At 47.7% G+C, this 26949-nt stretch overlaps 1 protein-coding gene across 10 annotated transcripts in view; it reads left to right on the forward strand.

Annotated features, from left to right (window-relative positions):
- Positions 1-26949, forward strand: part of nfixa (nuclear factor I/Xa) — a 76910-nt gene that overhangs the window by 11465 nt on the left and 38496 nt on the right. For 9 of the 10 annotated variants that reach the window (XM_029851226.1, XM_029851233.1, XM_029851232.1 and 6 more), the window contains one exon: positions 15315-15846. In XM_029851226.1, the coding sequence (XP_029707086.1) occupies positions 15315-15846 (532 nt within the window). Of the gene's footprint in view, positions 1-14144; positions 14726-15314; positions 15847-26949 lie in introns of those variants that run through there. The other variant, XM_029851230.1, reaches the window with a different exon arrangement.

The raw sequence follows: 26949 nt of genomic DNA on the forward strand, positions 1-26949 counted from the left end.
TTAAAATTAATTGGCAGCAGATCCTCTCACTCGAGCGCCGCCTGGACGCGTGCGCTCCATATGCGCAGCACATATTGATCTGCTTAGGTTTGCTATTGCGGCTCTGCTGGCGGAGATCAGACAGGAGAGACTTGTTTGCGTCTCAAGTCTCCCGGAGAAAGTGGAAACGGACCTTAACGCTCAGCTGCGGCCGGTGCGCGCGTCCCTTTGCGCCTCTGTCGCACCTGTAAACGACCCCACCCCCGCTTCCCACCCCCCCTTCCCTGGCCTGCACGGTCGGTCCGAACCTCGGATTGTATGTGCCCCTGCGTTTTCACGCCCGCAGCCACACTTTTAGATAAATCGCGCTAATGCGAGTGATGCAGCCTCCTGCCGTCTTTTGACTCCATTAGGGTCGTGTTCTCCCATCTCAGTCGTCTAAATTATTCACAAATCACAAAAACATGCAAAACGGGTGTAAACATTCTACAATATATTATTAATGCTGATAAAAGCTTTTCTGGAATTGCCTGGTGCGATGATGGAACCGATCAACCTAAAATGGCGCGCGTGCACTTTGCCAAAACGGCACCAGGAGGATTTTATTTTACGGGAGTTTCACATCTTCGCGATGGAAAAGCATTTGCATAAAGTTTTAATGCGCTTTGAAGGTCGCGGGGGCGTCTTTAATTAAAACTTTCATGTGCTGCGCTTCTTCTTCTTCTTCTTTTTTTTCTTTTTTTTTTTTAAATCGGTCTGGACTCAAGTCTCGCTTATCCGAACGGGACGTGGGCTGCTAAAAGGCCCATAAAGCGCATCTCTCAAACGCTGCCAACTCCTCAGGCCGCGCGGCGAACTGTCCGTCTCCATTGCGCGCACTTTCACGTTTCTTTCCACGCGCTTCCACGCAAAACAGGGGGAAAAAACCCGATTCTTTGTTAGATTCCTTCCTTGGTGCCCAATTTGTGCCCAATTCCTTGCACTTTTAAAGTTTTATTTAAAATCCCCTTTTTTTCGATAGATTTGAAGATCAAATGTTTCATTGAAATTTACTCGACCGTGCAGTTTGGCAACGCGTTGAAAGAATTCACGCCCGTACTGTAGCCATGCCACCGTCATAGCAACAGAAAAACAAAGCGTGCGTCTTTGGTGGTGGAGATGAAGGAGCATCATCTCAGAAAAGGACCATTTGAGTTTCGGGGCGCATGGAAACGTGTGAAGCCTCCAGGAGCACTTCTTCTTCTGGTCAAACCAAAGATCGTCCTCTCTTTTCCGTGCATCAAAACCTTCCGGGTCGCTCTCAGGTTCCGTGTGTTTCACTCCCTCTTCGCTCCGAGCCGGTCCTGCGTCACACGTCCGTTGTGATTTCACCCCGGACCTGGTGGCGCAATCTGGCCCGCGCTCAGCTCGCTGGTCGCCACGGCGCCGGCAGCGGAGGACAGTTTGCTGCCGTGGCCAGGAGACAGGGCGAGAGCGGGCCGCACACGGAGCCAGGACGGCAGGCAGGCAGTGGGTTGCGGGCTGAACCGAGGGGTACATTGTGTTCCTTACTTATTCATCCTTTCTGCTGGAGGCGGACCAGATCCACCTTGGCCCGCAGCGGGAGCTGTAGGCAGGGACGGAGAGAATGGTCGGAGAACGGCGTGCGGGGAAATCTCTGCGCACGTCTGTGCCAGTGTTGGGAGACATTTTGATTGCATCTTAAAAGGAAGAAAAAGAGCGGGAGTCACGGCGCTAATGTTCGGTTTTGCTTCAATCGCATGCTGTTTTGTTCAGGTCTTCCACGACGGCTAACAATAGACGCGTGTGAGGACGCTCGAGGCTGCTGCGATTCCGTCGCCTCGTAGGTGAGGGCGGCGAATCCAGAGCTCGGCTCTTATCTGCGCTGTCGGTGACCGGCCGTAGAAAATGGATTCACCATGGCGAACCCATGCCACTGGCACAGCGAGGTAATAGGCGCTTGTCCTTCGAATGGATGGGCACGTGCATCTTTTGATATGTGTGTGAATATGTGCCCCCCCCACGCCACCACCACTGCTGCCACCAGCCTCCTGGGGTGGATTAGGCTGATCTGGGGCCAGTAGAAGCAGACGGCCCCTATAGCTGTCTTGTGTTTGTCTCTGATATCGGACCTCCAAAACGACACGCTGCGCACATGCAAAGTCTAAAATCAGACTGACCCCTCGTCAGAGAGGTAGATGAGCTTGATCGTTGGGGGGGTGGGGGGGTGGGGGGGCTGCCAGCCTCTAAACGTGTTTTACGCTGCTGTGTTGGTGTCAACGTGAATGTTCGGTTGAGCGCGTTTGTTTCTTCAGGTTCGAGGTGGAGAAACAGGCGTCCTGAGCTGGGACGAGGGACTAACTTCCCTTCACCTTCATCCCCCCCCACCTATGCAATTAGCTCCCTTTAGAAAAGCACAAGTTTGTATGGATTCTACATTGTGCAAAGGACGAGCTTCATTTGTTGTTGTTGTTATTTGTCTCAGCCGCTCTTTCGATCTTCCTCCACCCCCCCCCCCCCCTCCGCCTTCACCCGTTATTTTTTTGAGGCTTCTTTTGTGAGGGTAACCTCTCTGAATGGGACAATGCAGCCTAGCGTGAAATTAAAGCTCTTAGTTAGTTCGGAGTCGCTCAAAAGAGGATTTTACACATGCATGCATTCATACACCCTCCCGTACGCTATAGATATAGCTAATTAGAGGAAGTACACCCTATGTCGAGCATCAAGGGCCCAATTAAAAGAGTAGGGAGAGCCATGGCGCCTAAGAAGTACACGCCAATCAGGACTGTGAACGCATATCTGGAACTAGGCATGAGAATTTGATCATCCTAACTGTCTAACGTTTGACTAAAAACAGCTCGGCTGCCCTTGCTGAGTTTTCCAAGTATTGTCCGGGGCACAGGCTTCTCAGGAAGCATTAACAACTGCTGTCCAGTCATGAGAAGGCGTTTATTTTATCGCCGTTTATTTGTGTGCGCGCAGCGTCGGTCATGCAGCTTTACCAGAATTACCTGCGCGGAGAACTCAAAAAGGTGTGCGGTCAGTTAAAGCAGGACTCCACAGAGGTTTGTGTGTGTCTGTGTGTGCGTGAGTGTGTGTGTGTGTGTGTGTGTGTGTTTAACACAGCAGCCCGGATCACCCTAAGGAGTAATTATTCAAGTATCCACCAGACAAAATATGTGTAAATGTATCGGATACTTTACACAAAGCTCCTATCTTCAATCACGGTTTTATCACATTACACACACACACACACACACACACGCACACACACACGTGTGGTCAGAGGCCTGCAGTTACAGCAAGTGAATCCAGCTAGTGAGTCAGACTTTGTGGAACAAAGTATTCTGCTCTCTGATCACCCCCCACCTCCCTGTTCCCTCTCTCTCCCATTGATAGCACTGGCAGCTGGCCAGGGGTGGAAAAATCTATAAGGCATTGCGTAATATATCTTTACCTTGGTTGAACCGTACGCACGAGCCACAGCTGTACAACACCCGGAGCGAACGGAGCGCATGCGCGGCCCACGTGCGGGAGGAACGGGCTCCCTCGTTGGCTACCCTCATCCGAACCGCGTCGCAACACGTCGATCAAGCGCTGCTGACACGTAGATTCCCAAAGTCAACTCAGCGGGACGGCGAGATCGATTTTTCAGGGTCTCGTGCAAAGAGAAAAGCCGATGGAGATTATACAAAATCTCTATTCAGTCGGGAAAAGACATTTCATCTCGTATCTTTACGTTAACGGCCCCTGAAACGCCGGTTCCATGAGTGATGCTGGATACTTTCAGAGCCACATTAGAACAGAAAGGAGGATACAAAGCCAAAGGCTGGGCGACTGCCCACGGGGAATTCATTTTCCTTTCTGGTTTAACTCGTTTCCCAGTGCTTGTGTGTGTGTGTGTGTGTGTGTGTGCGCATCTGTGGCTTCTTCTGGAGCCGTTGGAGCTCCTGAGTGAGGGAGTCCCCTGTTTTTATTGGATGCCGCTGTTGCTGACACTTGAACTCTGATTGTTGATAGTTTTGAGTATATGGGTGTCATCCTTGGAACGGGCTCATGTCCTGCAGCGATTAAAGAACATTCTACGCCCGGTGGTTCTGTTGCCGCCTGCCTTCAGATACTTCTCCTCTGCATTCGAGAATTCTCTCCCTCCCGTGTCTGCAAATTCGGCACCTTCCTTTCCACTTCTCCGTTTTCTCTGTATGTTTCTACCCCTTCTAGCAGCAAAGACTCGAGATTTGCTTCCCGCGGTCTTTGGCCACATGTGCAGACGGAAAAGTTTTAGCCCAAACCTCCAAGATCAGATCGGAACCCCAAAACATGTTTACATCAACACTTGCTCTTTTATTCTAAATGAATTGTCTCCGTGTAAACGCCAGCAGGGTGTGTGCCGCCGCTTCATAATTGGACAGAGATTAAACGCATGTCAAATCAATTTTCATGCGCACTAATATTATCCACTCAGGCTGTAATAGAGGCCATCCCATAATTCATTCTCGATGGTAGTGATTATCATCGGTGATGAAGGCTGATAATAATCCTCCCAAGCAGGACGCGCTGAGAGCCAGTTGATTGTTAATGCACCACTGCCACTTAAACCACATACAGATGTGTGTGGCTCAAACCCACAAACTCTTCAGAGTGCGCTACCTTTTTTTTTTTTCTTCTTTTTTTTAACCGCGTTTATTTGCCTGTGGAAATTTTGCTGCAAACATGCAGCTTTTTTCTCATCGCATATTAAAGTATACGTTCTGAAGGGTCCCAGTGTGTGAGCGCCCGGATTGTGACGCGGCCACATTTCACCTCGCGTACGTGTGCGCCCTCACGTGTGTTGGTGCGTGAGCGCGCGTGCGGCCGAACGGTGATATGTTTGTGTTTATTGACTCAAAGAGACGGATCGTGGCTGCGCACACAGCAGTGTACAGGTGGCAGGGGTCCAGGCTCGGGGAAAACGTGTGTGTTTAAAGTACACACAGGCCTAATTATGCTGATTTAAGCATTCTTGCGGTCCTCCCTCATGGCTTGCGGTGAGTTAACTGGCACAGGGGCATCCAGCAGAGAGAAAGAGCGAGGGAGCGTGGGTAAAGGTAAAGAAGACAAAGGCAGAAACTGCAGGCTTCGTAAAGAGATTGAATTAAAAGAAGAAATGGTTCCAATGCCCCCAGAGTGATGCAGTCAGTGATGTTGTCCCGGGCCTTGGCCAAACGTGGGGAAAACTTACAGACGCCGTCAACCCTCCTGGCAGGTTTTCCCCCTTCCTCACTTTGGCGTTAAGAGCAGCTCTGCGCTTGGTATTTATTTTTATATTCAGATGTTATGGATTGCTCCGGGAAAAGGCCGTCCCTTTTCCCAGCAAGAGGAATTAATACTGTTTGACTGTACTCTCTGGAGTCTAAAAGGAGGAATTTTGCAGCGCAGCTCTGGAGGTTTACAAGTGAAAACTTGACGACAGCTAAATAAACAGAGCAGGATAATTAAAAACTGACCCCTCGTTATTGACTCCATGTTTGTGTTTATGTGCTTCAGTACTCCGTCTACCCACGCACGAATTCGTGTTGTTGTGTTTGTGTTTCTACTGTTTCCCCCCAGTTTCATATGACACGAGGAGAGCAGAGAATCTCTTAAAGCCACGTGTCAGCGTCCTCCCTAAAGGGACGGACGCTGGCGCTGGCGCCCGGTGCGCGCTCAGGCCACCTTGCAAGCAGGTGATAGAATCCCGTGGGAGGCCCTGGCGGGCGCTTCTGTGTCCCTGCGTTCACTTCCTGCCCACCCCCCCCCCCCCCCCCCCCCCCCCCCCCCCCCATGAGGTCAACTGACACAACACGTGCTCTCATTTCCCTCACTCTTTAAATGTGCTTATTTTGGGGTTTTTTTCTGACTCACTTCCCATATTTTACTGCTCTTGTCTGTTCCTCCTCACCTCGCCTTCTCTGCTCGTTTGCTCCCCCGGGAAAGGCCGCAGTCTTATCTGGGATATGCTGGATTTGGTGAGCTTAAAAGCCATTTAACCAACTCCGTCTGCCTCTGCGGAGGACTGCAGACCGTCTAAACCAGTTTCCCCATTGGCCGTTCACTGGATGGCTCTTACTGGGAAACAATTGCCTCCCTATCATCTTTAAATTCTAATCCTTCATTGGCCTCGGCTGCTTCCCTGATTAAAAGGTTTGATACACACATATCAGGTTCCATTAGAATTTGAAGGAATGCTAATTTATCTTTACCTTGATAAAATACCTGTTAAACTGCCAAGTCCAATTTTTGTTTAAAAGTACTGGTAGATTATTTTCTTTATTTTCGGCCCTTGAATATATTGAATGTTCCAGTCAATAAATCTGATGTAAAAAAAAAAAAAAAATTCTCCAAATTTTCCAAATTCTCTTCTATCGTTTTTATTTGAAATTTATTTCTATTTAAACGTTCACTTTTATGGGTCTGGCTTGACTGTAGGTAATAAAACCTGAGTGTATGGAATGATAACGTGTAAATCCATAATCATTCCTAAATGGACGTTATTAGGATCAGACATTTGACAGGTTGAGCAGGACTGGGGGGGGGCGTTTGCTCATTTACCCCTGGCCTGTACGTGTCGGTGGTGGAGCAACTCACGGGAAAATTGGGCAGAATCTCCAGGCATCAGCGCAGAGGCCCGGCCGTCCTGCCGTGAGGGCGTGTGCATGTGCGGCCCATACTGTTCTGCATGTGCGCGCGTGTGTGTCTGTGTTGAATATGTGTCCTGACAGCCAAGAAGCCTCAGCACTACTGACGTGGCAGCTCTTGCTGCTTCCAGCCCAACGCTCTCCTTCTGGCTCGCAGTTCTGTGATACTATCAGACACCGAGGCCGACTGGTCACCCGTTCTCCGCGCGATAATGTGTTACTATACGACAAGTATTTTAGTCTAGTTAGTAATTTGAGCAGAAAGAAAGCAAAATATAATACATTTCAGATCTGTTTTACCAGGGATTCCACAGCTTCAGAGTGCGAGTGGTGATCAGAAACTACGCCCCCCTGAATGTCTGATTAAAGAAATTAAAAGGGCATTTGTGGAGAAGGCAGCAAACAGTGTTGTGGGAGGCGTAAGGCTTGTTTCCTCCTCCTCTTCTCCCCGACCTGCTTGGGAAGTGCCTGTTTTATTGAGGTGGGTTCTCGGCCTTTTATGCCCCCTCTCTGAGGACGTGTGCTTAGGGCTGTCTGCCTGCGGTGCTGCGGTGCCCCTGAGGTCTGATCGAGGTGGTAGTTTAGGCTGGGGAAGTCAGCGAGCGTGGTCACACAACAGATAATTGTGCACACACGCGCTCTCTCTCTCTTCTGAAGGCACCCGTCTGCTTCTGTTTATCCTCCCCCTGCTTTGATGGAAGCTCTGCTTTGAGAGGATAAAAGTTTCAGAATGATTTAGCCGCCGTGTGCGCATCTAGCCGTCCTTTTACGTGTTTTGTTTATGCGGTTGTGCACGCACACTGATTTTTTTCCCCCGCCTTGCATATGTTCATGTATTCTCTGTTTCTTCTGGTCTGGCACGGCGCCACTCAAAATGGGGAGAGTGACCTTTAGGCCCTGCGGTGCCAGCTCAGAGTCAGTTATAAGTCACCAGCACACGAAGAGTCTGTCTCCCTCTAACCTAAACTCTGCCATGCATATCAGACATCAGGACCTAACTGGTAAAGGACATTTGGAACAGACACCTTCTAACCTTACGGGATCAGAGCTGCACACAAAGCCACTTGGAGCAGCCACCCATTACGCTAGCAGCTCAGCGCAGACAAGGCAGAGTGCACAGGCAAAAGGCCCAGCTCATATCATGCCACGGGGAGCAGGCACCGTTTAACCCTCACAGCGCCAATTCAGCACAGGCAAAACTCCAGCTGACACGGTAAGCAGAATTAAATCTGCAGGCTTCAGTGTTCATGATCCGGAGCTCAGTGTTACACAAAAAGCACGCGAAGTGTAACAGGATTGCTTTTCCATAGGCAAATTAAACAGCTCCAACTCAGGACAGGAGGTTTTTTTATATATATGGAAGAAAGAAACACTCCTGTTCTCAGAATATTCAGGTCTTCCGCTATAATAATACAATTCTATGGATGCTAATTTGAAACCGTGCAGTATCAGTCACACATCAAGTATGGAATCATGCAAACATAAAAAAGGGAACACAAATAAAAGCAGAAAAGTGTGAGTAGAGCAGAAATAAGAGTTAAGTTCTTAAAGAAGGTGATACAATCACCTGCATCGCAACGAGTATACAGGCTCCACTGTGCACGTGTGTGCACGTGTGTGTGTGTGTGTGTGTGTGTGTCTGAAAGAGTTCCAGCATAAATGGAGTGAATAGGAGCAGAGAATCCTGCAAGATGGATTGAAGTGAAGCTAGCGAGAGCGCGGGCAGCTGGTACAGGGGTGAGGCTGTGGAGCAGCAGGAAGGGAGAGGAATGGCAGGATTTACAGGTGTGGTGAGGAAGAGGCAAAGGAAACAGGAGAGAGGAGAGGCTGAGTGTGCAGCGGTGGAGGGCAGAGAGGGAATCTGTGAGTTGGGTTACAGTTTTTACATAAAGGGTGAGGGCTCTCTGCCCGGGCTTTGCGGAGAGCCTGGCATCTTGCCTTCACCGACTGGCAGAACCACGACCAGGGAGGAATAAAAGAGGGGGGGGGGGGGGGGGGGGGGAGCAAAAGACTGGGAAAGTCTCTCAACACTGCGTCTCTTGTGTGAGGAGAAGGCCGCTTTGGCTGCTTCCACAGAAAAGGGAGGAGGATATCAGGTTTCACTATCTGCCCGACTCCTCGTGTATTTGCTAAGCAAGAGGTTCAAAACTGCTGCTGAAGGCAGGGCACGGTGGCGGGTGTGCGTCCCAGCATGTGCCGACTGGAACGCCGTAGGTGTGTGCAGCACTTTGCTTCGGAGTGAGGCACACACACACACACACACACACACACACAGTTGAACTGTGTACTTTAGCTTATCAGAAAAGCTGTTCTTTTCCTATTCTGCACTTCAGTGCTTAGAAACTGTGTTACTAAGCACTGATCAGTGTGTGTGTGTGTGTGTGTGTGTGTGTGTGTGTCTACTGTAGAGACCAATCCAGCGAGGGCACATATGGCACACATGGAGGAGTTTATATATATTCTCCGAGTGCACATGTAATCGTATACTGCTCCATCTCGCTGCTGCCGCATGCTGGAATAATTTCATTAAATCATTGTTTGCAACAGGCAGCAACAGAAACCTCTGAATTTAGTTTGAATATAATTCCCTCCAGTTTTATTTATGCAATCATAATGCAATCGCCCCTGAGAGAAACTGTATTTCTAATTGACAGCATAAATGTGACGTGTGTGTGTGTGTGTATTTATATATATATATATATATGTATACATATATAAATTATATTATGGTGAATATAACTGTGCTATCAGCTTTGCATATCACAGAGGGGGGAAAATGAAGCTGTGATGTACCTGAGTCACCAATAATAAAACCTGCAACATCAACTCCCAAGGTAGATCTCCCATATGGAAATAAATAAATAAATCCTGAGTTCTTCCATTTATCTTAAGCGTGTTCCCACTTGGTGATTAAAGAGTTTGCTGAGACAAACCGTTGCAGGGTAATGGCGTAGTTCCGTAATTAGAATTAGCCAGGAGCGTAGCAGCGACACTCCTGTTTGCCATCGGCCTCTGTGCCTTTAAAGACATTTAAAGTTCATTTGCTCTGCCTTTCCCCTCACAGCCTCACGCCACAAATGGCTTCCAGACTTTCACACATAGTAATGCTTCAGTGTGTAAACAGGCGTAATTACACACGATGCGGAGACACACTCTCAACACCAATCTGTGGCAACAAGAAAGAAAAAGCAGAAACAGAGGAAGTTTTGTTTCCTCTTTTATGAAGTAGAATTAAAGAATGAAGGGCCCTTGTTGATGAACGATTGAGAATAAAGTGTGTGTGCGTGTGTGTGTGTGTGTGTGTGTGTGTGTGTGGCCTGGAATGAGCGAGTGAAAACAGAATTTAAAAAAAGAAGATTTCAGGATTTCTGAGTGTTCGTGGAAATGCTAGTTTGGTAAACTTGGACAGAATTATTCCGTATCCCCGACGTCTGTGAGGTTGCTCAACTGTCACCTCATAATTTCAGGGTGTTACGCACACAACTCAGTCTGCACATCGTTTCCTCCAGTATTCATGGGAACAAAATATGGAATATTTTTGCAGCCCACAGGATCTTTTTTCCCTCCGTTTTTCTTCTTCTGGCTTTAACAGTGAGCAGAAATAGAAATGATTTTATGCCTGTAGTTAAATAAAAACGGGTCCGTGTCTGTTTTATATTAACTTTCAAATATTGTGGTTCTGAAAAAAAGAACACTTTATAATTCAGTTGATTTTCTTTGCTCACAGCTCTCTCTCACACACACACATTCACACACACACACACACACACACAGCGACAACCCCAGCGAACGGGTCGAGCACGCTACGACAGGTGGAAATTGGAATTCTCTTTGGATTATTTGCACTGTAAATTTACATGAAAACTTTATAAAGGAACAATTCTCCAAAATGACAATAAGTACAGCTTTTCTAGTATCAAGAACACACTTCGGAATAAGTTTGTGTGTGTGTGTGTGTGTGTGTGTGTGTGTGTGTGTGTGTTTCTGCTTTTCACTCAAAGCATAAGCGACAGCAAGACTTTTTAAACTTTTTTTTTCGGTAGACATTATTACGATGATAAATGTGTTTGCATGTACCTGCTCAAATAATAATAAAATAATAATAATAACCTGGAAAAGCCTTAGGCTATTATTCGTATTATTACAGATGGTTAGTGTGTTACCATAAATTATAATGCAAATTAAATTGATAATTATACAGCTATGAAAAAGTGCTATATTTATTTTTAAAAGTTTTTTTTTTTTACTAAATTGAATAAGATACAAAACAGAATGTGAGCTATTTGTTATAATTCAACTGAGAATAGTTGTAAAGTGCGTTTTGTGACTATGGAAATATTATATTTTCCTTATATCATTATTTTGTCTTAGTAAATATTACGTGGTCCAAATTTACAGCAACAATGAACAAATGTAACAAAAGACGACGTGGTGTTAAATAATAATTCAATCAGATTTAATATTCCTTTTAAATATCTCATACAAAGATTAGTCGTTTGGTAATTATTTGCATGTCAATCTTGTTTCGTAAATTTGAGCTGAATTTTAATTCTAATCTAAAATTAAAAACTTCTGGCTGCTTCTCCTTCACACGTCTGGACGTTTAGCTTCATTAGTGACTGACTAAACACAGCTCGTCATAAATTTACAGCTTTATTCCCCCGACTGCTTTTTAATTCCGAATCGACTTTTTTAATTAATTTTGACCCTTTTTGTTTATCGTAAGCCGCTCTGGCGCGAGGCCGAGAGGAGCCCGTCGCAGGGTTTGTTTATTTGTGCGGATGGACAAATAAACAAAACTCTGTTGTTGTTTTTTTTGGCAGCATCACGTCGAACAATAACACGATAAGTTCATTTTTATCCCGATTAATTTTTGCGCGTAACCCTGAAACCAAAGAGACGAGCGGAAACGATCCAATCATCTCCCTTCTGCCGTAGTTTTGTTTCTTTGTTGTTGTGCTGCTTTAAAATCAATATTTTCATGTCGGTGTAAAGTCGAGTTGCGGGTTGTCAGAGGGCAAATGGAGCGTGTTTATATTCGGAATATTTGTGCGCAGTTCGCGTTTAACGCGATATTTGCGCTATTTAAGAGGGAATTCAATTTTGGCACCTTTCGGCCTCGGTTCCTCCCCATTCCCAGATAATTGATTTCAAAGTTGTGCTCAGCGTTCCCTTGTTTCCTTTCCTTCCAGCCCAGAAGCCTCAGAATGGGGCGCCTTGCTTTGTGCGTTGGCCGCGGCGCCGCTGTGAACTTGGCCTGAGCCGGGGTTCATTTCTCTCCCGCTCCCTCGGTTTTGCACCGACGCAGGTTGCCTGGCGACCAAAGGTCGTTATTTTCTAATGGCAGCATGGCATGCAGAGATAAGATGAGCCATTGCTCAAATCATTGCAAAGCAGATGCCTGAAGGGTCCAGCGACAGGGCCCAGCGGTCTGCCACCCGCCGTTCTGCCCTTTTGAACTCTGGGCAAACAGGGGCAATTAGACATTGATGCGGGGGTAACTTTTCCCTGTATTTCAAAGCACGAAACGACAGATTTTAGGTGCATTTCATGTGTCTTCATTCATTTGTTTCATTCAGTGTGTAAAATGACTCATTTCTCCTCTCGTGATGGTCCCTTTTTGGTTTTTGTGACCATGGTGTTAATTTAGTTAATAAGCAACATTAGCAGGAAAATGCCACCCGCCACTTTGTGTTCAAGCAAATGCTGCCTCTTTGAATTTACAAAGGACGGATTAGAATTTTCTTGGCAGGAGCGTTTGTCTTTATTATCTTAGCGGCCTGGTGACATCTCAGGAGTGACAGTAATGCACGGCACCGGTGCTGCCGGGCCTTCGCCGTATCTGTGCGGCCCAATCGAGCCTCCCGAACGATAACGATGCTGTTCACTTTCCCGTCTCTTCCTGTTCAGCCCGCTCGCCCCCACGTGCTTCCTCGATCTTCTCCTGTAGCTTTCACATTTCTAGTAAGGCCAGGGTGTATTAACAAACGGCACCAGGCCCAGCTCGGTCCAGTCCAGATGGAGCCTGAAGCCCCCAAAACACACACACACTGACACACAACGACAAGCCAGACAACTAGCCAGCTAGCTACCCACCTGGGTAGCAGTCCTTCAGCCAACCAGTCGTGTAACCTCCAAGCCAACCAAACAGCCAGCTTGCCAGCTAGTCAGTGAACCAGCCAGTCGTCCAGGCTGTGGCTCCACTGTCAGACACTGACAGGGGGAGCAGGCCGGGCTGAATCCGATAGACGCTGGAGCCAGCCAGGCAACTCTGGACTCCACAAGGCCTTTCCAAAGATGGCCTGTGCCACAGCGCAGCGAGGGGCTTCGGGTCAGAATCAAACGGCCGGTCTCTCCGCTCGACTGCAAGGCCATTTTTGCAGCTGTTCGCATTCTAGGTTTGACTGTATGTAGGATCCCAAAGGATGAGCTCACATCATGAGTAAATAGCTTATAATGAGAAGAGGGGCCCCTCCATAAGTCCGCCGGTGTCACACGTCCCTCCCGTGGGGCAGTGGACACGGCGTCCACCACCGAGGTCATGTGGGTGAGGCCGTACGGACACGATGACCCGAGTGCCAGGAGGGTTAATCAACCCTGTGCTCCGTGTGTGCATCCCAACGCAGCTCAGTGGGAACATGGACGAGCCCGCGCTGTGGAGGCTTTTAAGGAGGACGGAAGGAAAAAGTGGAGAGATGGTGCAAGAAGGCGGCTTGCAAGAGAAGAGCCTGTTTTTGGGGGGAGTATTTTGGGGGTCAGGGGTGGTAAATGTGCATTTTCATTCCCCCTCCTCTCTTTGTTTGTGTGGTAAATCCAGGAGCAGCTGCTGGTCTCGGGGTCTAGTGGGATTTCGGGTCTATGTTTTCTCATGCCATCCCATGCCAAGGTGGTGAAACGCGAGCAGTGGGAAGAGGGAGAGAAGGGTGTTTCTGGAAGGGAGGGTGCGGGGAGAGAGAGGGGGAGGGAGGGAGCTGGCTCGCCATGGTGGCCGTGACCACGCTGGTGACGGAGGCAGAGGGGGGCGTGGAGGGCTTTAGAAGGCGGGTGCTCTCTGGATTGGACGCATGTAAAATTAATATCCTCTGGACTTTGCTTTTGGACGCTTGGAACTTGTCTGTTTGGCTAATGACGTGCCTTCTGCCTGCACCACACACCGTCCTCGTCTCTCCCTCCCTCCCGCCTCTCTCTCTCCCTCCCTCTTTGCTACCAGCCACCAACAACCCCCCCCCCCCCCCACTCTTTGCTTCCACTGTGCCATCTTTCACTTCCCTCCCTTTCAGTGCTGAGAGCGTGCGTATTGGCTGGACTGTTTGAGATCTGGTGCCAAATAGGTGGGCCCTCTGCACGTTGGCACCCACTCAGTCAATGGTTAGAGAAGGAAAGTGGAGAGGAAGAGAGAAAGAGACAGAGTTGGAGAGAAAGAGGGGGAAAAAAGAAGCGGCACTCGGCTTTGCCAGCAGTCGCGCGCACTCTTCCAACATTGATTCGGTCCTCTTGTTTTGTTTTTTCCTCCTGCGTGCGCCCCCCCCCCCCCCCACATCCAGCTCTCTCTCCCTCTCTCTCTGTGAGTCTCTGCATATCCTGGAGAATTGAACCAATCGCACCTCTTGCTTTGCCAATCCTTTTTTCCTGTCCAAGATCCTTTTTCCTCTACATATTTTTGCAGGCAGACCAGGGTGGCTTTTTCACCATTTTCATCGTTTTGGTTTTCTGCTGCAGTATCGTTCTCGTGTTCACGTCAGGCTCTTTTTTTTTGCTCCTTCTCAACTTCTGTGAACTCTTTTTCTCGCGTACACGTGAGCAGCAGCTCTCCTGCAGCTTCTGATAGAGTACCTCCTGTGTTCCCGTGCTGGTATTACACCACTCGGCCGGCTCATCTTTCAAACTCTTTTTTTTTAAAGTCCTTCCTTTTTATCGGATAGCCTCCCACATTCTCTATTTTTGCGTATTTTTTCTTCCTAGTTTACTAAAAAAAAGAGCTAATATATATGTAAATTGTATTCTTTTTGCATAATCCAGTTTTTGTTTTGCTGGTGCTTTAAGTTTCTTTGCGATCGGCGGCGCTGAATTTATGATGAAAGAGCAAAATGGTAACTAGCATGTTTTTCTTACTTCTGTTTTTTTCTTATTTCATCATTTTAATATTTTTTGGTAGAAATGTTTGTCAGGTCAGTCTTACTTAACAAATTAAAAAACAAAATATTTAACTCCATGTGTTTTCTTTTAAACGCTGCTATGTTTTGCAAGTCTTCTTTTTTTCGGTAATTTTTCCGACATTCTCACCTGCAGCTCTTCCGTGTTTTTAAAGTCCAAAATGGTTTCTTTCATTTGCAACCCTACCTTCATTTTCTCCCTGTCATATTCAGCCCGAGTGGCGTGTTATTAAGTGACCGTCGTCCTAAACGTGTTGGGTAAAGTGTACAGCATCGTTCTCTCTCTCTCTCTCTGTCTCTCGATGTCTCCCTCACTGCCTCTCGCTCATTCTCTCCTCTGCTCACACAGAGCTGCTCCTTCATGCTGCGTACCGGTGCTAACTGCCTCTCTTCTTTCTTCCCATCCTCACCCCCTCTCCCTGTCTCCCCATCCTTCTCTCCTCCATTCTCCCCCCCCCTCTCCTCCTGCCACCCCCCATCCTGCCTTTCCTCCTCTCCCCTCCCCCTGACCTCTTCTCTCATACAGGATGAATTCCACCCCTTCATCGAGGCCCTGCTGCCCCACGTCCGCGCCTTTGCCTACACTTGGTTCAACCTTCAGGCCCGCAAGCGCAAATACTTCAAGAAGCACGAGAAGCGCATGTCCAAGGAGGAAGAGCGCGCGGTGAAGGACGAGCTGCTGGGGGAAAAGCAAGAGATCAAGCAGAAATGGGCCTCTCGCCTACTGGCCAAGCTCCGAAAGGACATCCGGCCTGAGTTCCGTGAGGACTTTGTGCTCACCATTACAGGGAAAAAGCCCCCGTGCTGTGTGCTGTCCAACCCCGACCAGAAGGGCAAAATGCGCCGTATCGACTGTCTACGCCAGGCCGATAAGGTGTGGCGGCTGGACCTGGTGATGGTGATCTTGTTCAAGGGCAGCCCCTTGGAGAGCACAGACGGGGAAAGGCTGATCAAGTCACCACAGTGCACCAACCCTGGCCTCTGCGTCCAACCGCACCACATCGGGGTGTCTGTCAAGGAGCTAGACCTCTACTTGGCCTACTTCGTCCACACGCCAGGTATGTGGTCACCTGCACACCCGTAGAGAGGAACGCCGACACATGAGCGCGAGCTGTGTCTCTGCCCTGTGTGTCTCCATATTTATGCACACTTCTGCATAATCACTCATGTGCACACAGGAATGGATTCAGGAACTCTGAATGTATCACGTCCACAAATATGGGAATTAATAGCAATTACAAACAAAATTGAAGAAAAGGCGATTAAGCTGCGAAAATGGGTTTCAAATTTAGGAGGAATTTCTGATAGTAATATCATGAAAGCTGTTTATTAAAAAAGCAGAAATCTCCCAGGATATTTTTTTTTTTCCTTGATAGGAAATGACAAATCTTGGAATTTTGCATTTCTTTTTCCTTTTTTGGAAGCTTGTCACCGCGCACCATCAGTAACAATGAACGGAACGTGTGTGTGTGTGTGTGTGTGTGTGTGTGTGTGTGTGTGTGTGTGTGTGTGTGTGTGTGTGTGTGACAGACGGATGTGCCCCTAATAATTATCAGAGTCTTTATACAAATCTGCATTTTGTGTTTTTGTTGGGGGAAAAAATGATCACTATATTGAAAATTTTGAATTCCCATTTTTCTTCCTGCATTTTCAGTGGAGCTTGTGGAAATTTACTGGCCACTTTCAAACCTTATTCTATAATTTGGCCACTGTCCAAATAGCCTGTGTGTGTGTGTGCGCGCGCGCGCGTGTGTGTGTGTGTGTGTCTGGTGTCACAAGTCTTCTGCCTTCAGGCCGCAGGCTGCTATTCTCCAACGTCTGCCTGAATTTCGAGCCCCATGTTGAACCCAGTGTTCTCACACATGCCAGTGAACGTGCACCACCAGTATTAGTGCGCACGGCTAAATAAAGATACACATCTTAGATAACGGCAAAGAGAAACAGCACGGTCATCTTTGTGGCTATCCCACTTATCGGCGAATGCAGTTTAAGGAGCTTTTGCACGGGCGCCCAGCTCCAGCCACAGACACGGGTCGGTGCTGCCAGACGCTGCCACAGACACGGGTCGGTGCTGCCAAACGCCGCGGCAGCACCGCCGTCCTCATGAACACACACTCTCTGGCCAAACACCGCTGTGGACTCCAGTGCATGGACTCCGCTCTGCGCGGCGCCGAAACACTGACTGCATTGTGTAGTTTTTTTCCCCACATTGCAAAAAAAAATAATAATAAAAAATCACTGTCACACACACACACACACACAGGAAAGACATTTGACAGCCAAATACAGCTACTTCACCATTCGCTGGCTATATATACATGCAAACACACGCTCATGACCTAATATTATCTCAGCTGGAATTTTCTGGAAATTTCAAACAGTGAATCAACCAGCTTCACACACACACGCACACACACACACACACGCTCAGGCTCAGGCCAGGCCAGACACCTCAGGCGGCCCAACACTAAAACTTCGCAGCAGTTTCAGCTTTACTCTGAGGAATATTTATAACACTATGTCTTTACATGGGTGGTAAAATATACAATGTGTTATTAATATCTTTTCTAGAGATTTCTCTGTGTGTCATGTATCATGTAGCGCTGCAGCATCCAAACGTTGTGTGTTGTGTTTCTAAGTGTCGCTCACAGGAGCAAAGTTGGAGCACGTGGCTCCACAGAGAACGCGCGCACTCTTACCGCTCATTTGCAGTGTGACGCAGCATCTGCTCGGCCTTATCTTATCTCGTTAACACAGCGTGTCAGAGTAGCATTTTCATCCGCCTCGAAAGGGACCCGCTCGCTCCGGCCCTGGTCGGGGGGGACCCTGCGTGATGCTCGAGATGGAAAATGGGAGAAATGAGGTGAACTAATCCCTGCAAACCTGACGTAAAACCCCTTTTCTGATAAGTTGGAAACGCTGAAAGCTCACTTTCCCCTCGTCTGGGTTTTGTCTGGTCGGCGTTTCGTGGGTCTCCAGCAACTCTGCCTTCCTCGCTCCTCTTTGATCCCGTGCACACTTTTGTTTTGTCTCCTTAAACATCGTCCTCATTGTTGCGCTCACAGAGGTAAAGCCTCAGCTGAGCTCTTTTGTTTATATTGTAAGAGACGGGGGGAGAGCGAGCGGGCGAGCGAGCGAGCTGGAAGGGAGACGAGGCTGCGATACTGATTGTTCTGCTTGGCAGCGAGCGAGTCTCGTCGGTGTGGGAAGAAGAGAAAGACGTCTTGTGTTTTGTTTATGACAGAGTGGCAAACGCTGCCACGGGGAATCACTGGGCTCGCCGTCAGGCTTTCTCAGGCTGTTCCGCAGCCAGCCAGCCTTCGAGATCCTTTCTGTTCCGGAGCAGCCGTAGCAGAACAAACCACGCCGCCACAGTAAACAGCCTTCGCCACTGTTGCTCCTCACACCTCCGAAACCGACGCAACAAACCAGGCGCAGAAGCAGTTCTGAACCCAGCAGTTCTCCGTAGATGATGTTGATCATGTTTAAATATGATTCTATTCTGATAATCTCATAGTAATTATTGGCATGAGAGAATTTGACCTTCCTTTCAACATGCTCCTTCAGCCATCTCTCATCTATGATTGGGATCAATCCGCTTTTGAAATGTCTTATTTATACAAGGTTTTTTTAAAAAAGTGTGAGGTTGAAAGCTAGCTCATTACAATGAATAATATCTTGGAATTCCTTTTTATTGCTCTTTCTCTCCCGCATATTATCCCCTCCCTTTGTTTCGTGCGCTCCAAGTGTGACCATGAAAAGATGTTTGAAATGTGTTTCCAATCAAAAACACTGTACAGGAAATTTGCAGTCACACCGAGGGAGGTGTGAAATGTGTTCGCCGTGCCGTTTCTGCAGGACTGTTCCACACTTTCCTGCTGCGGTGGCGTGCCAGATCCCACCTCCCTCCCTCTCACTGTAGTGATAGTAATGCCTTGGACTTCTGTGAGAAAGTTCCGAGAAAACCCCCGGAATGCTGACTGCAGGACGCCGGCCGCTCTGGCCACCGGCTGCATTTACAAATATAAACCCCACTTATCTTCTATCACTACAGAAAAATTCCTGAGCCCTCAGGATTTTATGGGGGTAAAACAGACTTGCGGTGGCTCAGGTGCTGATTTGTTTAACAGTATTTCATTTAATGGTGAAATTCCAGTGAATTGCTTCGCGAATCTTGTAGTTGTTCTGGTTCCATCAGCAGCAAAGGTGAACTTTGGTTGAATCGTGGCACTAGTCAGGTCTGAGGCTTTTGAGACGCCCTCCACGTTTTAGCTTTAGCGTTAGCACGTGTCTGTTTTCCTGCCGTCGGGGGCGCGTGGAGGCGGCCGCGTATCAAATCTGAAGAGGCGAGACGCGGGAGAGACCTCTCGCATTAGAGAAACCTTCTGTAACTCTTCCTGGCGTTGGGGAAAAGTCTGTATACTTGGACAGCGAATGGCGTGCGTCTCGCCAAGGCCCTGTTGTGCGCCCGTTCCCTCTAAAACATGCACACGCACACGCACATGAGGCTGACTGGTCCAGAACCGCAGGCTCTACATTTATCTCATGAGAGCACGATGACTCTGGTACCGAGGGGGGGGCACATGAGGAGGAAGTCAAAGGCGATGTTGTGTTTGGTCTTTCATTAAATTGACCAGTAAACGCTGGCGTGCTGCAGACACACACACACACGCTCGCGCTGTCCTTGAAACGGGAGCCGTGTGTTTTCTGAGCTGCCGTTTCTCCGTCTGACTTTGAGGGGAGGAAAACTCCTGGAATGATCGCTCCCTCCACATCTGTTTCCTTTTGTGTGAGGAGTTTTGCACTGGGAGATGTGAGGTAAACAGATTATTCCGGTGAAATCAGGGGCCATCGATGTGGGGGGACGCTCCCGTTCAAGCAGATTTGGCCTCTTTTACCAGTTTCTTTCTTTCTTTTCTTTCTTTCTTTCTTTCTTTTCTTTCTGTGCTGCCGGATTTTTCACTATTTCCTGCTCAGTTTTAATCGTATGACAGGTAAATTAGTACAAACAATTTATTTTAGCTTTGATTTCCTCCTTTTTTAAAAAAAAAAAAAGAAATGTTTTTCAATGAGACGTAGGCGCTGTTAAATTGCAGCGAGCCTTTTAGAGTAAATTTACTTTTATTAGGGTACACTCACAATTTTATCTAGATAAACAGACTACTGTAATTTTACAAAATTACAATCACATTAAATCACTTAGTTGGTTTTGTTAGCCCACATTTATCCTGCATTTTGTGTTTTTCCATTGTTGAAACATATGACTGAAAATAATCTGCTTGTTGCTTTGTGACATGTGGCATTGCATGTACTTAATTTTGTAACATTTTATTTCCTCTAAAAAAAATAGAGATGTTTTCCAAAGCATTGAATTCAGCATAAAGCCTGGAATCAGAATACATGTTAAAAAAAAAACCAACAACATTCTAAAAGTAAAAGAGGAGGAGAGGGTGAGAAAGGAGAACAAGAAGAAACAAGAAAGAGATTATTGAGAGAAGAGTCAGCGGCAGTGGGGGGGGGGTGGGGGGGGGGCATTATATGTATTAACGCTGTGTCTTCCCAGTGCCGCCTCTCTTTTCAGGCTTTTGTTGCGGCGCCAACCATGAAATGTGTCTGTCCCCCAAAACCATATACCCACTCAGGGTTTCCCCACCTCCAAGAGGAGGAGGAGGCGCAGGAGCAGGAGGAGAAAGCGCAGCGGCCAGCGCCTCACTATCGAGCGTGCGAGCCAGACGGCACGGAGAGCCAGAGGACAGGGCTTATTCACCGAGCTGCACCCAGCGAGGCCCTGGCACCGGCTGCTGGGGCTCGCTAGCAACGCCTTTGAGCCGCACACTGCGACACGCACAACTGCATTCGCACACTAAAGCGCCGTTTGTGTCCTTTCACATTTTAGCCTTCAGCCTTTCCCCCATAAATTAGTTTTGCATATAATGGGTAAATAACGTCCGCTCTTTGTGAAAACCCGGCCTTTATACCGGCCAAACGGGTAGAAAAATAGGTTTCATTTCATTTCACTTGGTACGGGTGGGTTGAACAATAAAGATAATTATTATTTGGGCGGGTTTAAGGCTGATTTCAGAAAGTAAAAGGAGTTGAGAGGAGTTGTTTCAGCAGCCGCTTTTGGCACGATGCTATCTCTGTATGAAAGATGCCAAATTTTCATACACAAGTCTTGCCAACCTCCTCCCTCTGATCCTCGCTTTCTTCTCGTTTCTTTCTTTTACTTGTTCTCCTTTTCTTTTACTCCTCTTTAGAGTTCAAATGAATGCCCTCCCCTAGCCTCATTAGCACCCTGGACTCCTGTTTGCAGCTACAGAAAAATGTATAATAACTTGTAAGCACAAACATTTTAGCGCTGAATGGACCGTTAGCCCTGTTTTTCCTGAAAGCCGGGGGGGCTGGGAGCCGTGGGGGGGGTTGTTTTTAATTCTCAGTTTCTTTTATTGGGTGCGTAGAAATATGGTGCCACCTGTCATTGACAAAGAGGGGCATTTACAGTATCTTAATATTTGATCAGATCAATTTTTTATATGCTCTTTTTCAGCTTAGAGTATCAGAGTTCCCTGGGGGGGGGTCACTCGATCTCGGAGCTGAGCTTCACCAGGGCTTCAGTTGGTGTTCATTACACCGTGAGAATAAGAGAAGTTTAGGCAAGACGACGGCAGCGACGAGCGGGCGAGATGAGAAGCACAACAGAACGCAGAGAATCACATTTGGCACGCGTGTGTGTGAGCGACTACGCTTCAAATCAGTTTGGACGCAGATCTGGGACGGTAGAGGCGGAGAAGAAAGCGGCTGAAACCAGAGAGGGAGCAACGTGGGACTGATGGGGGGTAGCACGTATATATGTGTGTTTGGGGAACGGGGGAGATGAGATGGAGGGGGCTGGAGGGCGAGGCTGAGCGAGCGTGTGTTCAGCAGTGTCCCTCAATGATGCCTTAAAAAACAGGCGGGTAAATAAACGGAGTGGCGGTAAACAAGGCTCGGCGCCGCATCAAAAGGCTCCGGCGCTCTGAACGGGAGAGGCGGAGCGGAGCGGCGCTGACGAGAGCATGGCGCTCGTTTAGATAACAGGATGAGTTTGGAGTGGAATGGCATTAGCGTGAGGATTCATTCATGTTTGCTGGGGGGGGGGGAGCAGGTGGGACGTGCACGGTGGGGGGGGGGGGGGCTTGTTTTTATTTAGCCTTAATCAGGAGTGTAGATACAGGGAAGGATTGTGTTTTTTTTGGGGGGGGGGTACAGCTGTGGGATTGTCTAGAGACAGTGTGCGTTTGTGTCCACAGTGTCGGGGGCTGTTTTGGCAACGGCGTCCGTGTGAGCGTGCATACGTGCACACATCTTCTGTCTGCTTATTATACATGGGGAGTGCTGGGCTCCATTTTGAATCGATTACATTCGCAACGTGCCAAGCATCATGGCTTTTAAGAGAGGGACTGGGTTGGGATAAAGCAGATTGGTGGGGTCTCAGGGACACCATGGTGAACTGGTCACAGCAAGTTGCTGTGAATAGCTTCCTCCCCGGGCTGTTCATAATTCTGCCAGTCAGCTGGTTGGCAAAGGGACTCGGATGGAAGCTAAGTGCCATTGTGCATCGTTCAAACTTTTTAATCAAGGAGTTTAAGTCGTGAATGCAGATGGCAGTTAAGTCACCTCCAACCACTTAGAGGAGTCTGACTGAAAGAGGAGTGCAGAGGCTCCACTTTCTAAAGCTCCTGATGCACCTCGCAATGAGTGTTAACAACTTTCTTTTAACTTGTCTATTTTTGTGTCCTTGTGGAGTAAGATGTGCGACGTGCCACTTTAGCAGAATCAGGAGAGAATGTACGTCAGTAACGCCATTAGGCTTTAATGCTCTCTCATGTCTGTCTTAATGGATAATCTGCCGTTTTATTTTAATAGCTTTCCACAAATATATTCAATGTGACAATAATTATTTTGAAGAGTCTTGATTTTTTTTTTTTTTTTTTTGCCCGATGGTCATCATAAGCACTCAGAAATCCCCATCACTCGAACGCATCCCCATTTGCCCCACCGCCTTCTACCCTCGCATTTATTGGACGCAAATTTGGCTGGTTCCATGGCAACCGGTGCCTGGGTGGGTTCCAAGGTGCCTGCAGGGTGGCACCGGTTGTCGTCGTCTCCATCGCCGAGCTGTTGCAACATCGGTTTCCTGCAACGGGGCCAGTCCGGCGTCGGCCCACCACATAACCTCCAAGAGTTGTTTGGACAGCCGCCTGTAACTTGGACAAACAGTTTGCTTTGCCGTAGAGTTGAGGCGTCTTTTCAATTTGAACATTTTGTTCCATTTTATCGTGATATATTTAAAATAAAGGAGATATTTCAGAGCTCAGTCACAGAGTGAACGTGTGATTGCCAGTGTGGCCTCTTAGTCTTAATCACTTTTTTCCTTTTCTTTTCCATGTTTCTCTTTTTCTGGTGTTTGGGGGAGGTTTTGTTCCATAGTTTAGCTTGTGGCTGAGAGATTTCTCATGCAATGTGTGAAAGGTGATATGGTGATCCACGAAGGTGCTGGAGGTACCGTGCATACTCAGCCGTGCCAGCTCGTGCAAGGAGGCCTGGGGAAAATTTGAGTTCATCTATATGCACAGGAGATGGAGTATTAGGTTGCTGCATCCTTCCCTGTTTCTCCTGGACGGTCCCAGCACTCTCTGCATACCCACTGACTGAAAAATGGAGCGTGGATTTAGGATATTGGTGCACTCATTAGCTCCGTTTCCTATATATAATTCTGTATTAGTGTTTATTTATGTACTGACTGTGCATGTAAGGTTCCATCCTACTAAACTGGCTCATTCCCAGCTTTTCCTCACAATTCCTGTAGCTGGCCAGGTGGCCCTCAGGCCTCCAACCAAGTGGCTCTAAAAAAGACCTCCTAATGATTTGAGCTGCAAGAGCTGATGTGACAGCTCTGAGCCGTGGCCCTACAGCCACACATCTCAAATGGGATCAAATTGGTCTCGCATTACTAACTCTTAACATACTGTAATGATCTTTGGATGCTAGGTGCCTTGCACAGGTGCTAATGGGATGCTGCCTCCAAGCCGAGTGTCAACTGTTTCGCATCCTATCCCATAGTCTCGGGCCAAGTAAAAATCACTGTGGATGCTAAATCCTTCCCCAGTGCACCATGTTCATAAGTCACAATCTAGGCTGATCCTTATTAATGCAGCGGGTCATGTAGACATCAGGATCCAGCTGCCCGTTCGTGCCCGACTGTTGTTGTTGACACAGACGAGGATGCAGAAGATGAACGTTTTCTGGAGTTCTGACTGTATGTGACGCATGCACGGCTGTTGTTGATTAAAAGTTGTTGTTGTAATTGCGGAGATTAAAATGCCAGGTGGCGGATGTGTCCCGCTAATCCCCTATCTAATTTCGAGGTCCAGGGGTGAAGCTCTTAATCCGGAACACACACATACACTCACTCTTTTGCAAACACGCATATTGGCCACAAAGAAACACACGTGCAATTTTAAGGACAAAAATTTACACGGTCCCCAGAATGATAGGAAAGCGTTGTGCTGTACTCAGTATGGCCATCCAGTATATAAAAGATAATTTTACTTACTCTTCTGAGTCAGTTTTACAAGACAGACTAATAATCACTGTTGCAAACACACTATTTGGGGTTTTGCTGCTCTTTAGACTTTGCTGTTTAATACATTTATTCCCTACCGTTAAATAAAAGTTATGCCAAATGATTGGCTTCCTTGTTTAAAAGAGCTGTCTAAATACTCTTACAGCAGGCACCATAGTGACCAGTGGCCATTTGGACCGCTATATCCAATACTTTCAATTGTGAAAGATTAGTGTGCATGTGATGAGTGCGCCAGTGACAGACAGATAAGGAGGCTGGCTGGCCGCTCCACCCTTTACCTCAGTTAACCCTGCCCCGCTCCACTATGTGGGTCAGCTGCAGTCTGGGACGTGCGTTTACGGGGGCAGCTACACTGTGATAAGCTCTGGCCTCGTTGGGCAGGCGCAGCGGACGCTTGTTTTTTTGGACAGTCCACGTCTTAGTTTAAAACTTGTTCGCTACATTCGTTAGAACTTTACATACTTTAATCTGACAGAATTTCTCTGTCTTTATTTCCAGCCGTCGGCCTCTCAGGTGTTGTGACAGTGTGTATTAGGTTTGTGCAGTTTACAGCACAAGCTAAAAGGGTGGAGGAAGGAAGGAGGGAGGGAGGGAGGGAGGGAGGGAACTGCCTTTGCCCTGGTGTTGGGTCATCTCAGGTGAATGGTGTGTCAGGGCATGTGAGCATGGCTGCGGAGGGAGGAATCAGAATCAGAGGAGGAGTCTCCTGACAAACGGAAAAGTAGTTGAGGAAACCAGTCAGTAACTACTAATTTTACCCCCCCAAATCTCTCACTTCAGCTTAGTAGACTTGTTGCTTTTAAGTGTTTAACTTTTATACTGGAAGAAGCGTAACTTCTAAAGATATAAGCAATAATAATCATACCGTAAAAAGGAGAAATGTGTATTTTAATGAGGTTGTCAGTATTTTGAGGGCTGAGACCTGGTGAAGCCTGCGTATGCGCTCAGTCAAAGCAGCTAATATCTGCAGCTGTGAGAAAGTTGACTGTTCCAGAGGCCTCTGGCAGAGGGAAAATGTTGAGGAATTACTATTACAGTGAGGGTGGGGATTGACAGATGATTTTCCATGTCCACATATGAAAAAACAGGGTGGAGTAAATGATCTAGAGGAAGGGAGGGAAAGAAAGAAGCAGAGAAATGTGAGGAGGTGGCAAGAATGAAAGGCTGCAGAGAGCGAGCGAGAGAGAGAGGGAGCGCTTCTTTGCTGGGCGGGTTTCCTGAGGTCACAGTACTGAATATCACAGAGGAATGTGGAATGCTGAACCGCTGCCAAGGCAAACACACCGATCGGGCCACCGCCGCCCCCAATCGCCGTCAAGGGCTGCTTTATATACACACAAAGACACACCACCATGCAGACATATCTGTGCACAAGATTATATTTTGGACACGACCAGCGCACATTGACACATTGGCTATTGGGTTTACTGCCGTGCGCACGCACACGGTACATGTTGTACCCCTGTCGAAGACGTCAACACCTGCAGGAGATCTATTTTTTGGAAGCTTGCACAGGCGAAGTTTAGGTGTATCCGCCTCTGTGTGTGCGTCTGTGTGTAGCACGTTAAAATAGACCGTGACAGCATGGTTGAAACGCAGGGAGCTGTAAGTTAGTACAGCTGTGTCCCACGTGCACACGTATTGAAGGAGGAAATATGCACGCATGTAGACATCAATGCACATACACATGGAATGAGTGACTCATTTACTGCAAGTTGGAGACGCATAAAACACGCAGGCAAACACACTGATCTGGTGACTAATACGCCGTGCACACACTCGCTAAAGCAACGTTTGATGTTTTGTCAAGGACTTAGTTTATATCCGCCATCAGCTAAAAATAAATGGAGCGAAGATGTAGTGGAGAAGATCACCTTTGAAGACTTCCCTTCAAGTGCATTTGATGAAGAGAGAGAGATAAAGTGCTCATCCAAGGACCAAGTTCCATTTGTGCTCCATTTTCATACCGGCGAGAATCACTCCGAACGCCGAGGACATCTTCACAGCTTTCATGGGATCAAAGGCTGCCGTACGTTATGCCATCATTTACTTGTTGTGCTTACTCACAAGTCAGTATAAGAGTTAAAAAGCCCATTTGTAGCTCATTTCTTTGTGTGTTTGTAAGTTTTAAGCTGTTTTTTTTTTAATCTTCTCCACCAACGTCCTCGTGTTTTGGAGCACGCCGGGGTCAGGGGTCTTAACAACTGAGCTGCTCTGTCATTCTTTGATGTGGTTTGCCACGCAGATGTGCACAGTAACACACACACACACACACAAACCAAGGTCAAGTCGAGACAAACACAGCCAACACTTAAGGCCTTGTGCCTCTGTTTGTTCTCTTCCAAGGCGTTGACAGTTGAGGGGAAAACAAGGACAGGTTCTGCTATGCTGCTCGCTGCGCTTTGATGCCGTCTCATGTTTGCCACATGCACGTTAGCAGATTGTGACGAGCCTTAGGCTCGGGTTTGAAACGGGGAAACTATGCTGCAAACATTCAAGACGTTGAATTTAAATAACTGTAACTGCACTGGAACCG

This window comes from Takifugu rubripes, chromosome 17 (assembly GCF_901000725.2).
Source record: "Takifugu rubripes chromosome 17, fTakRub1.2, whole genome shotgun sequence".
NCBI classification, from domain to species: Eukaryota; Metazoa; Chordata; class Actinopteri; order Tetraodontiformes; family Tetraodontidae; genus Takifugu; species Takifugu rubripes.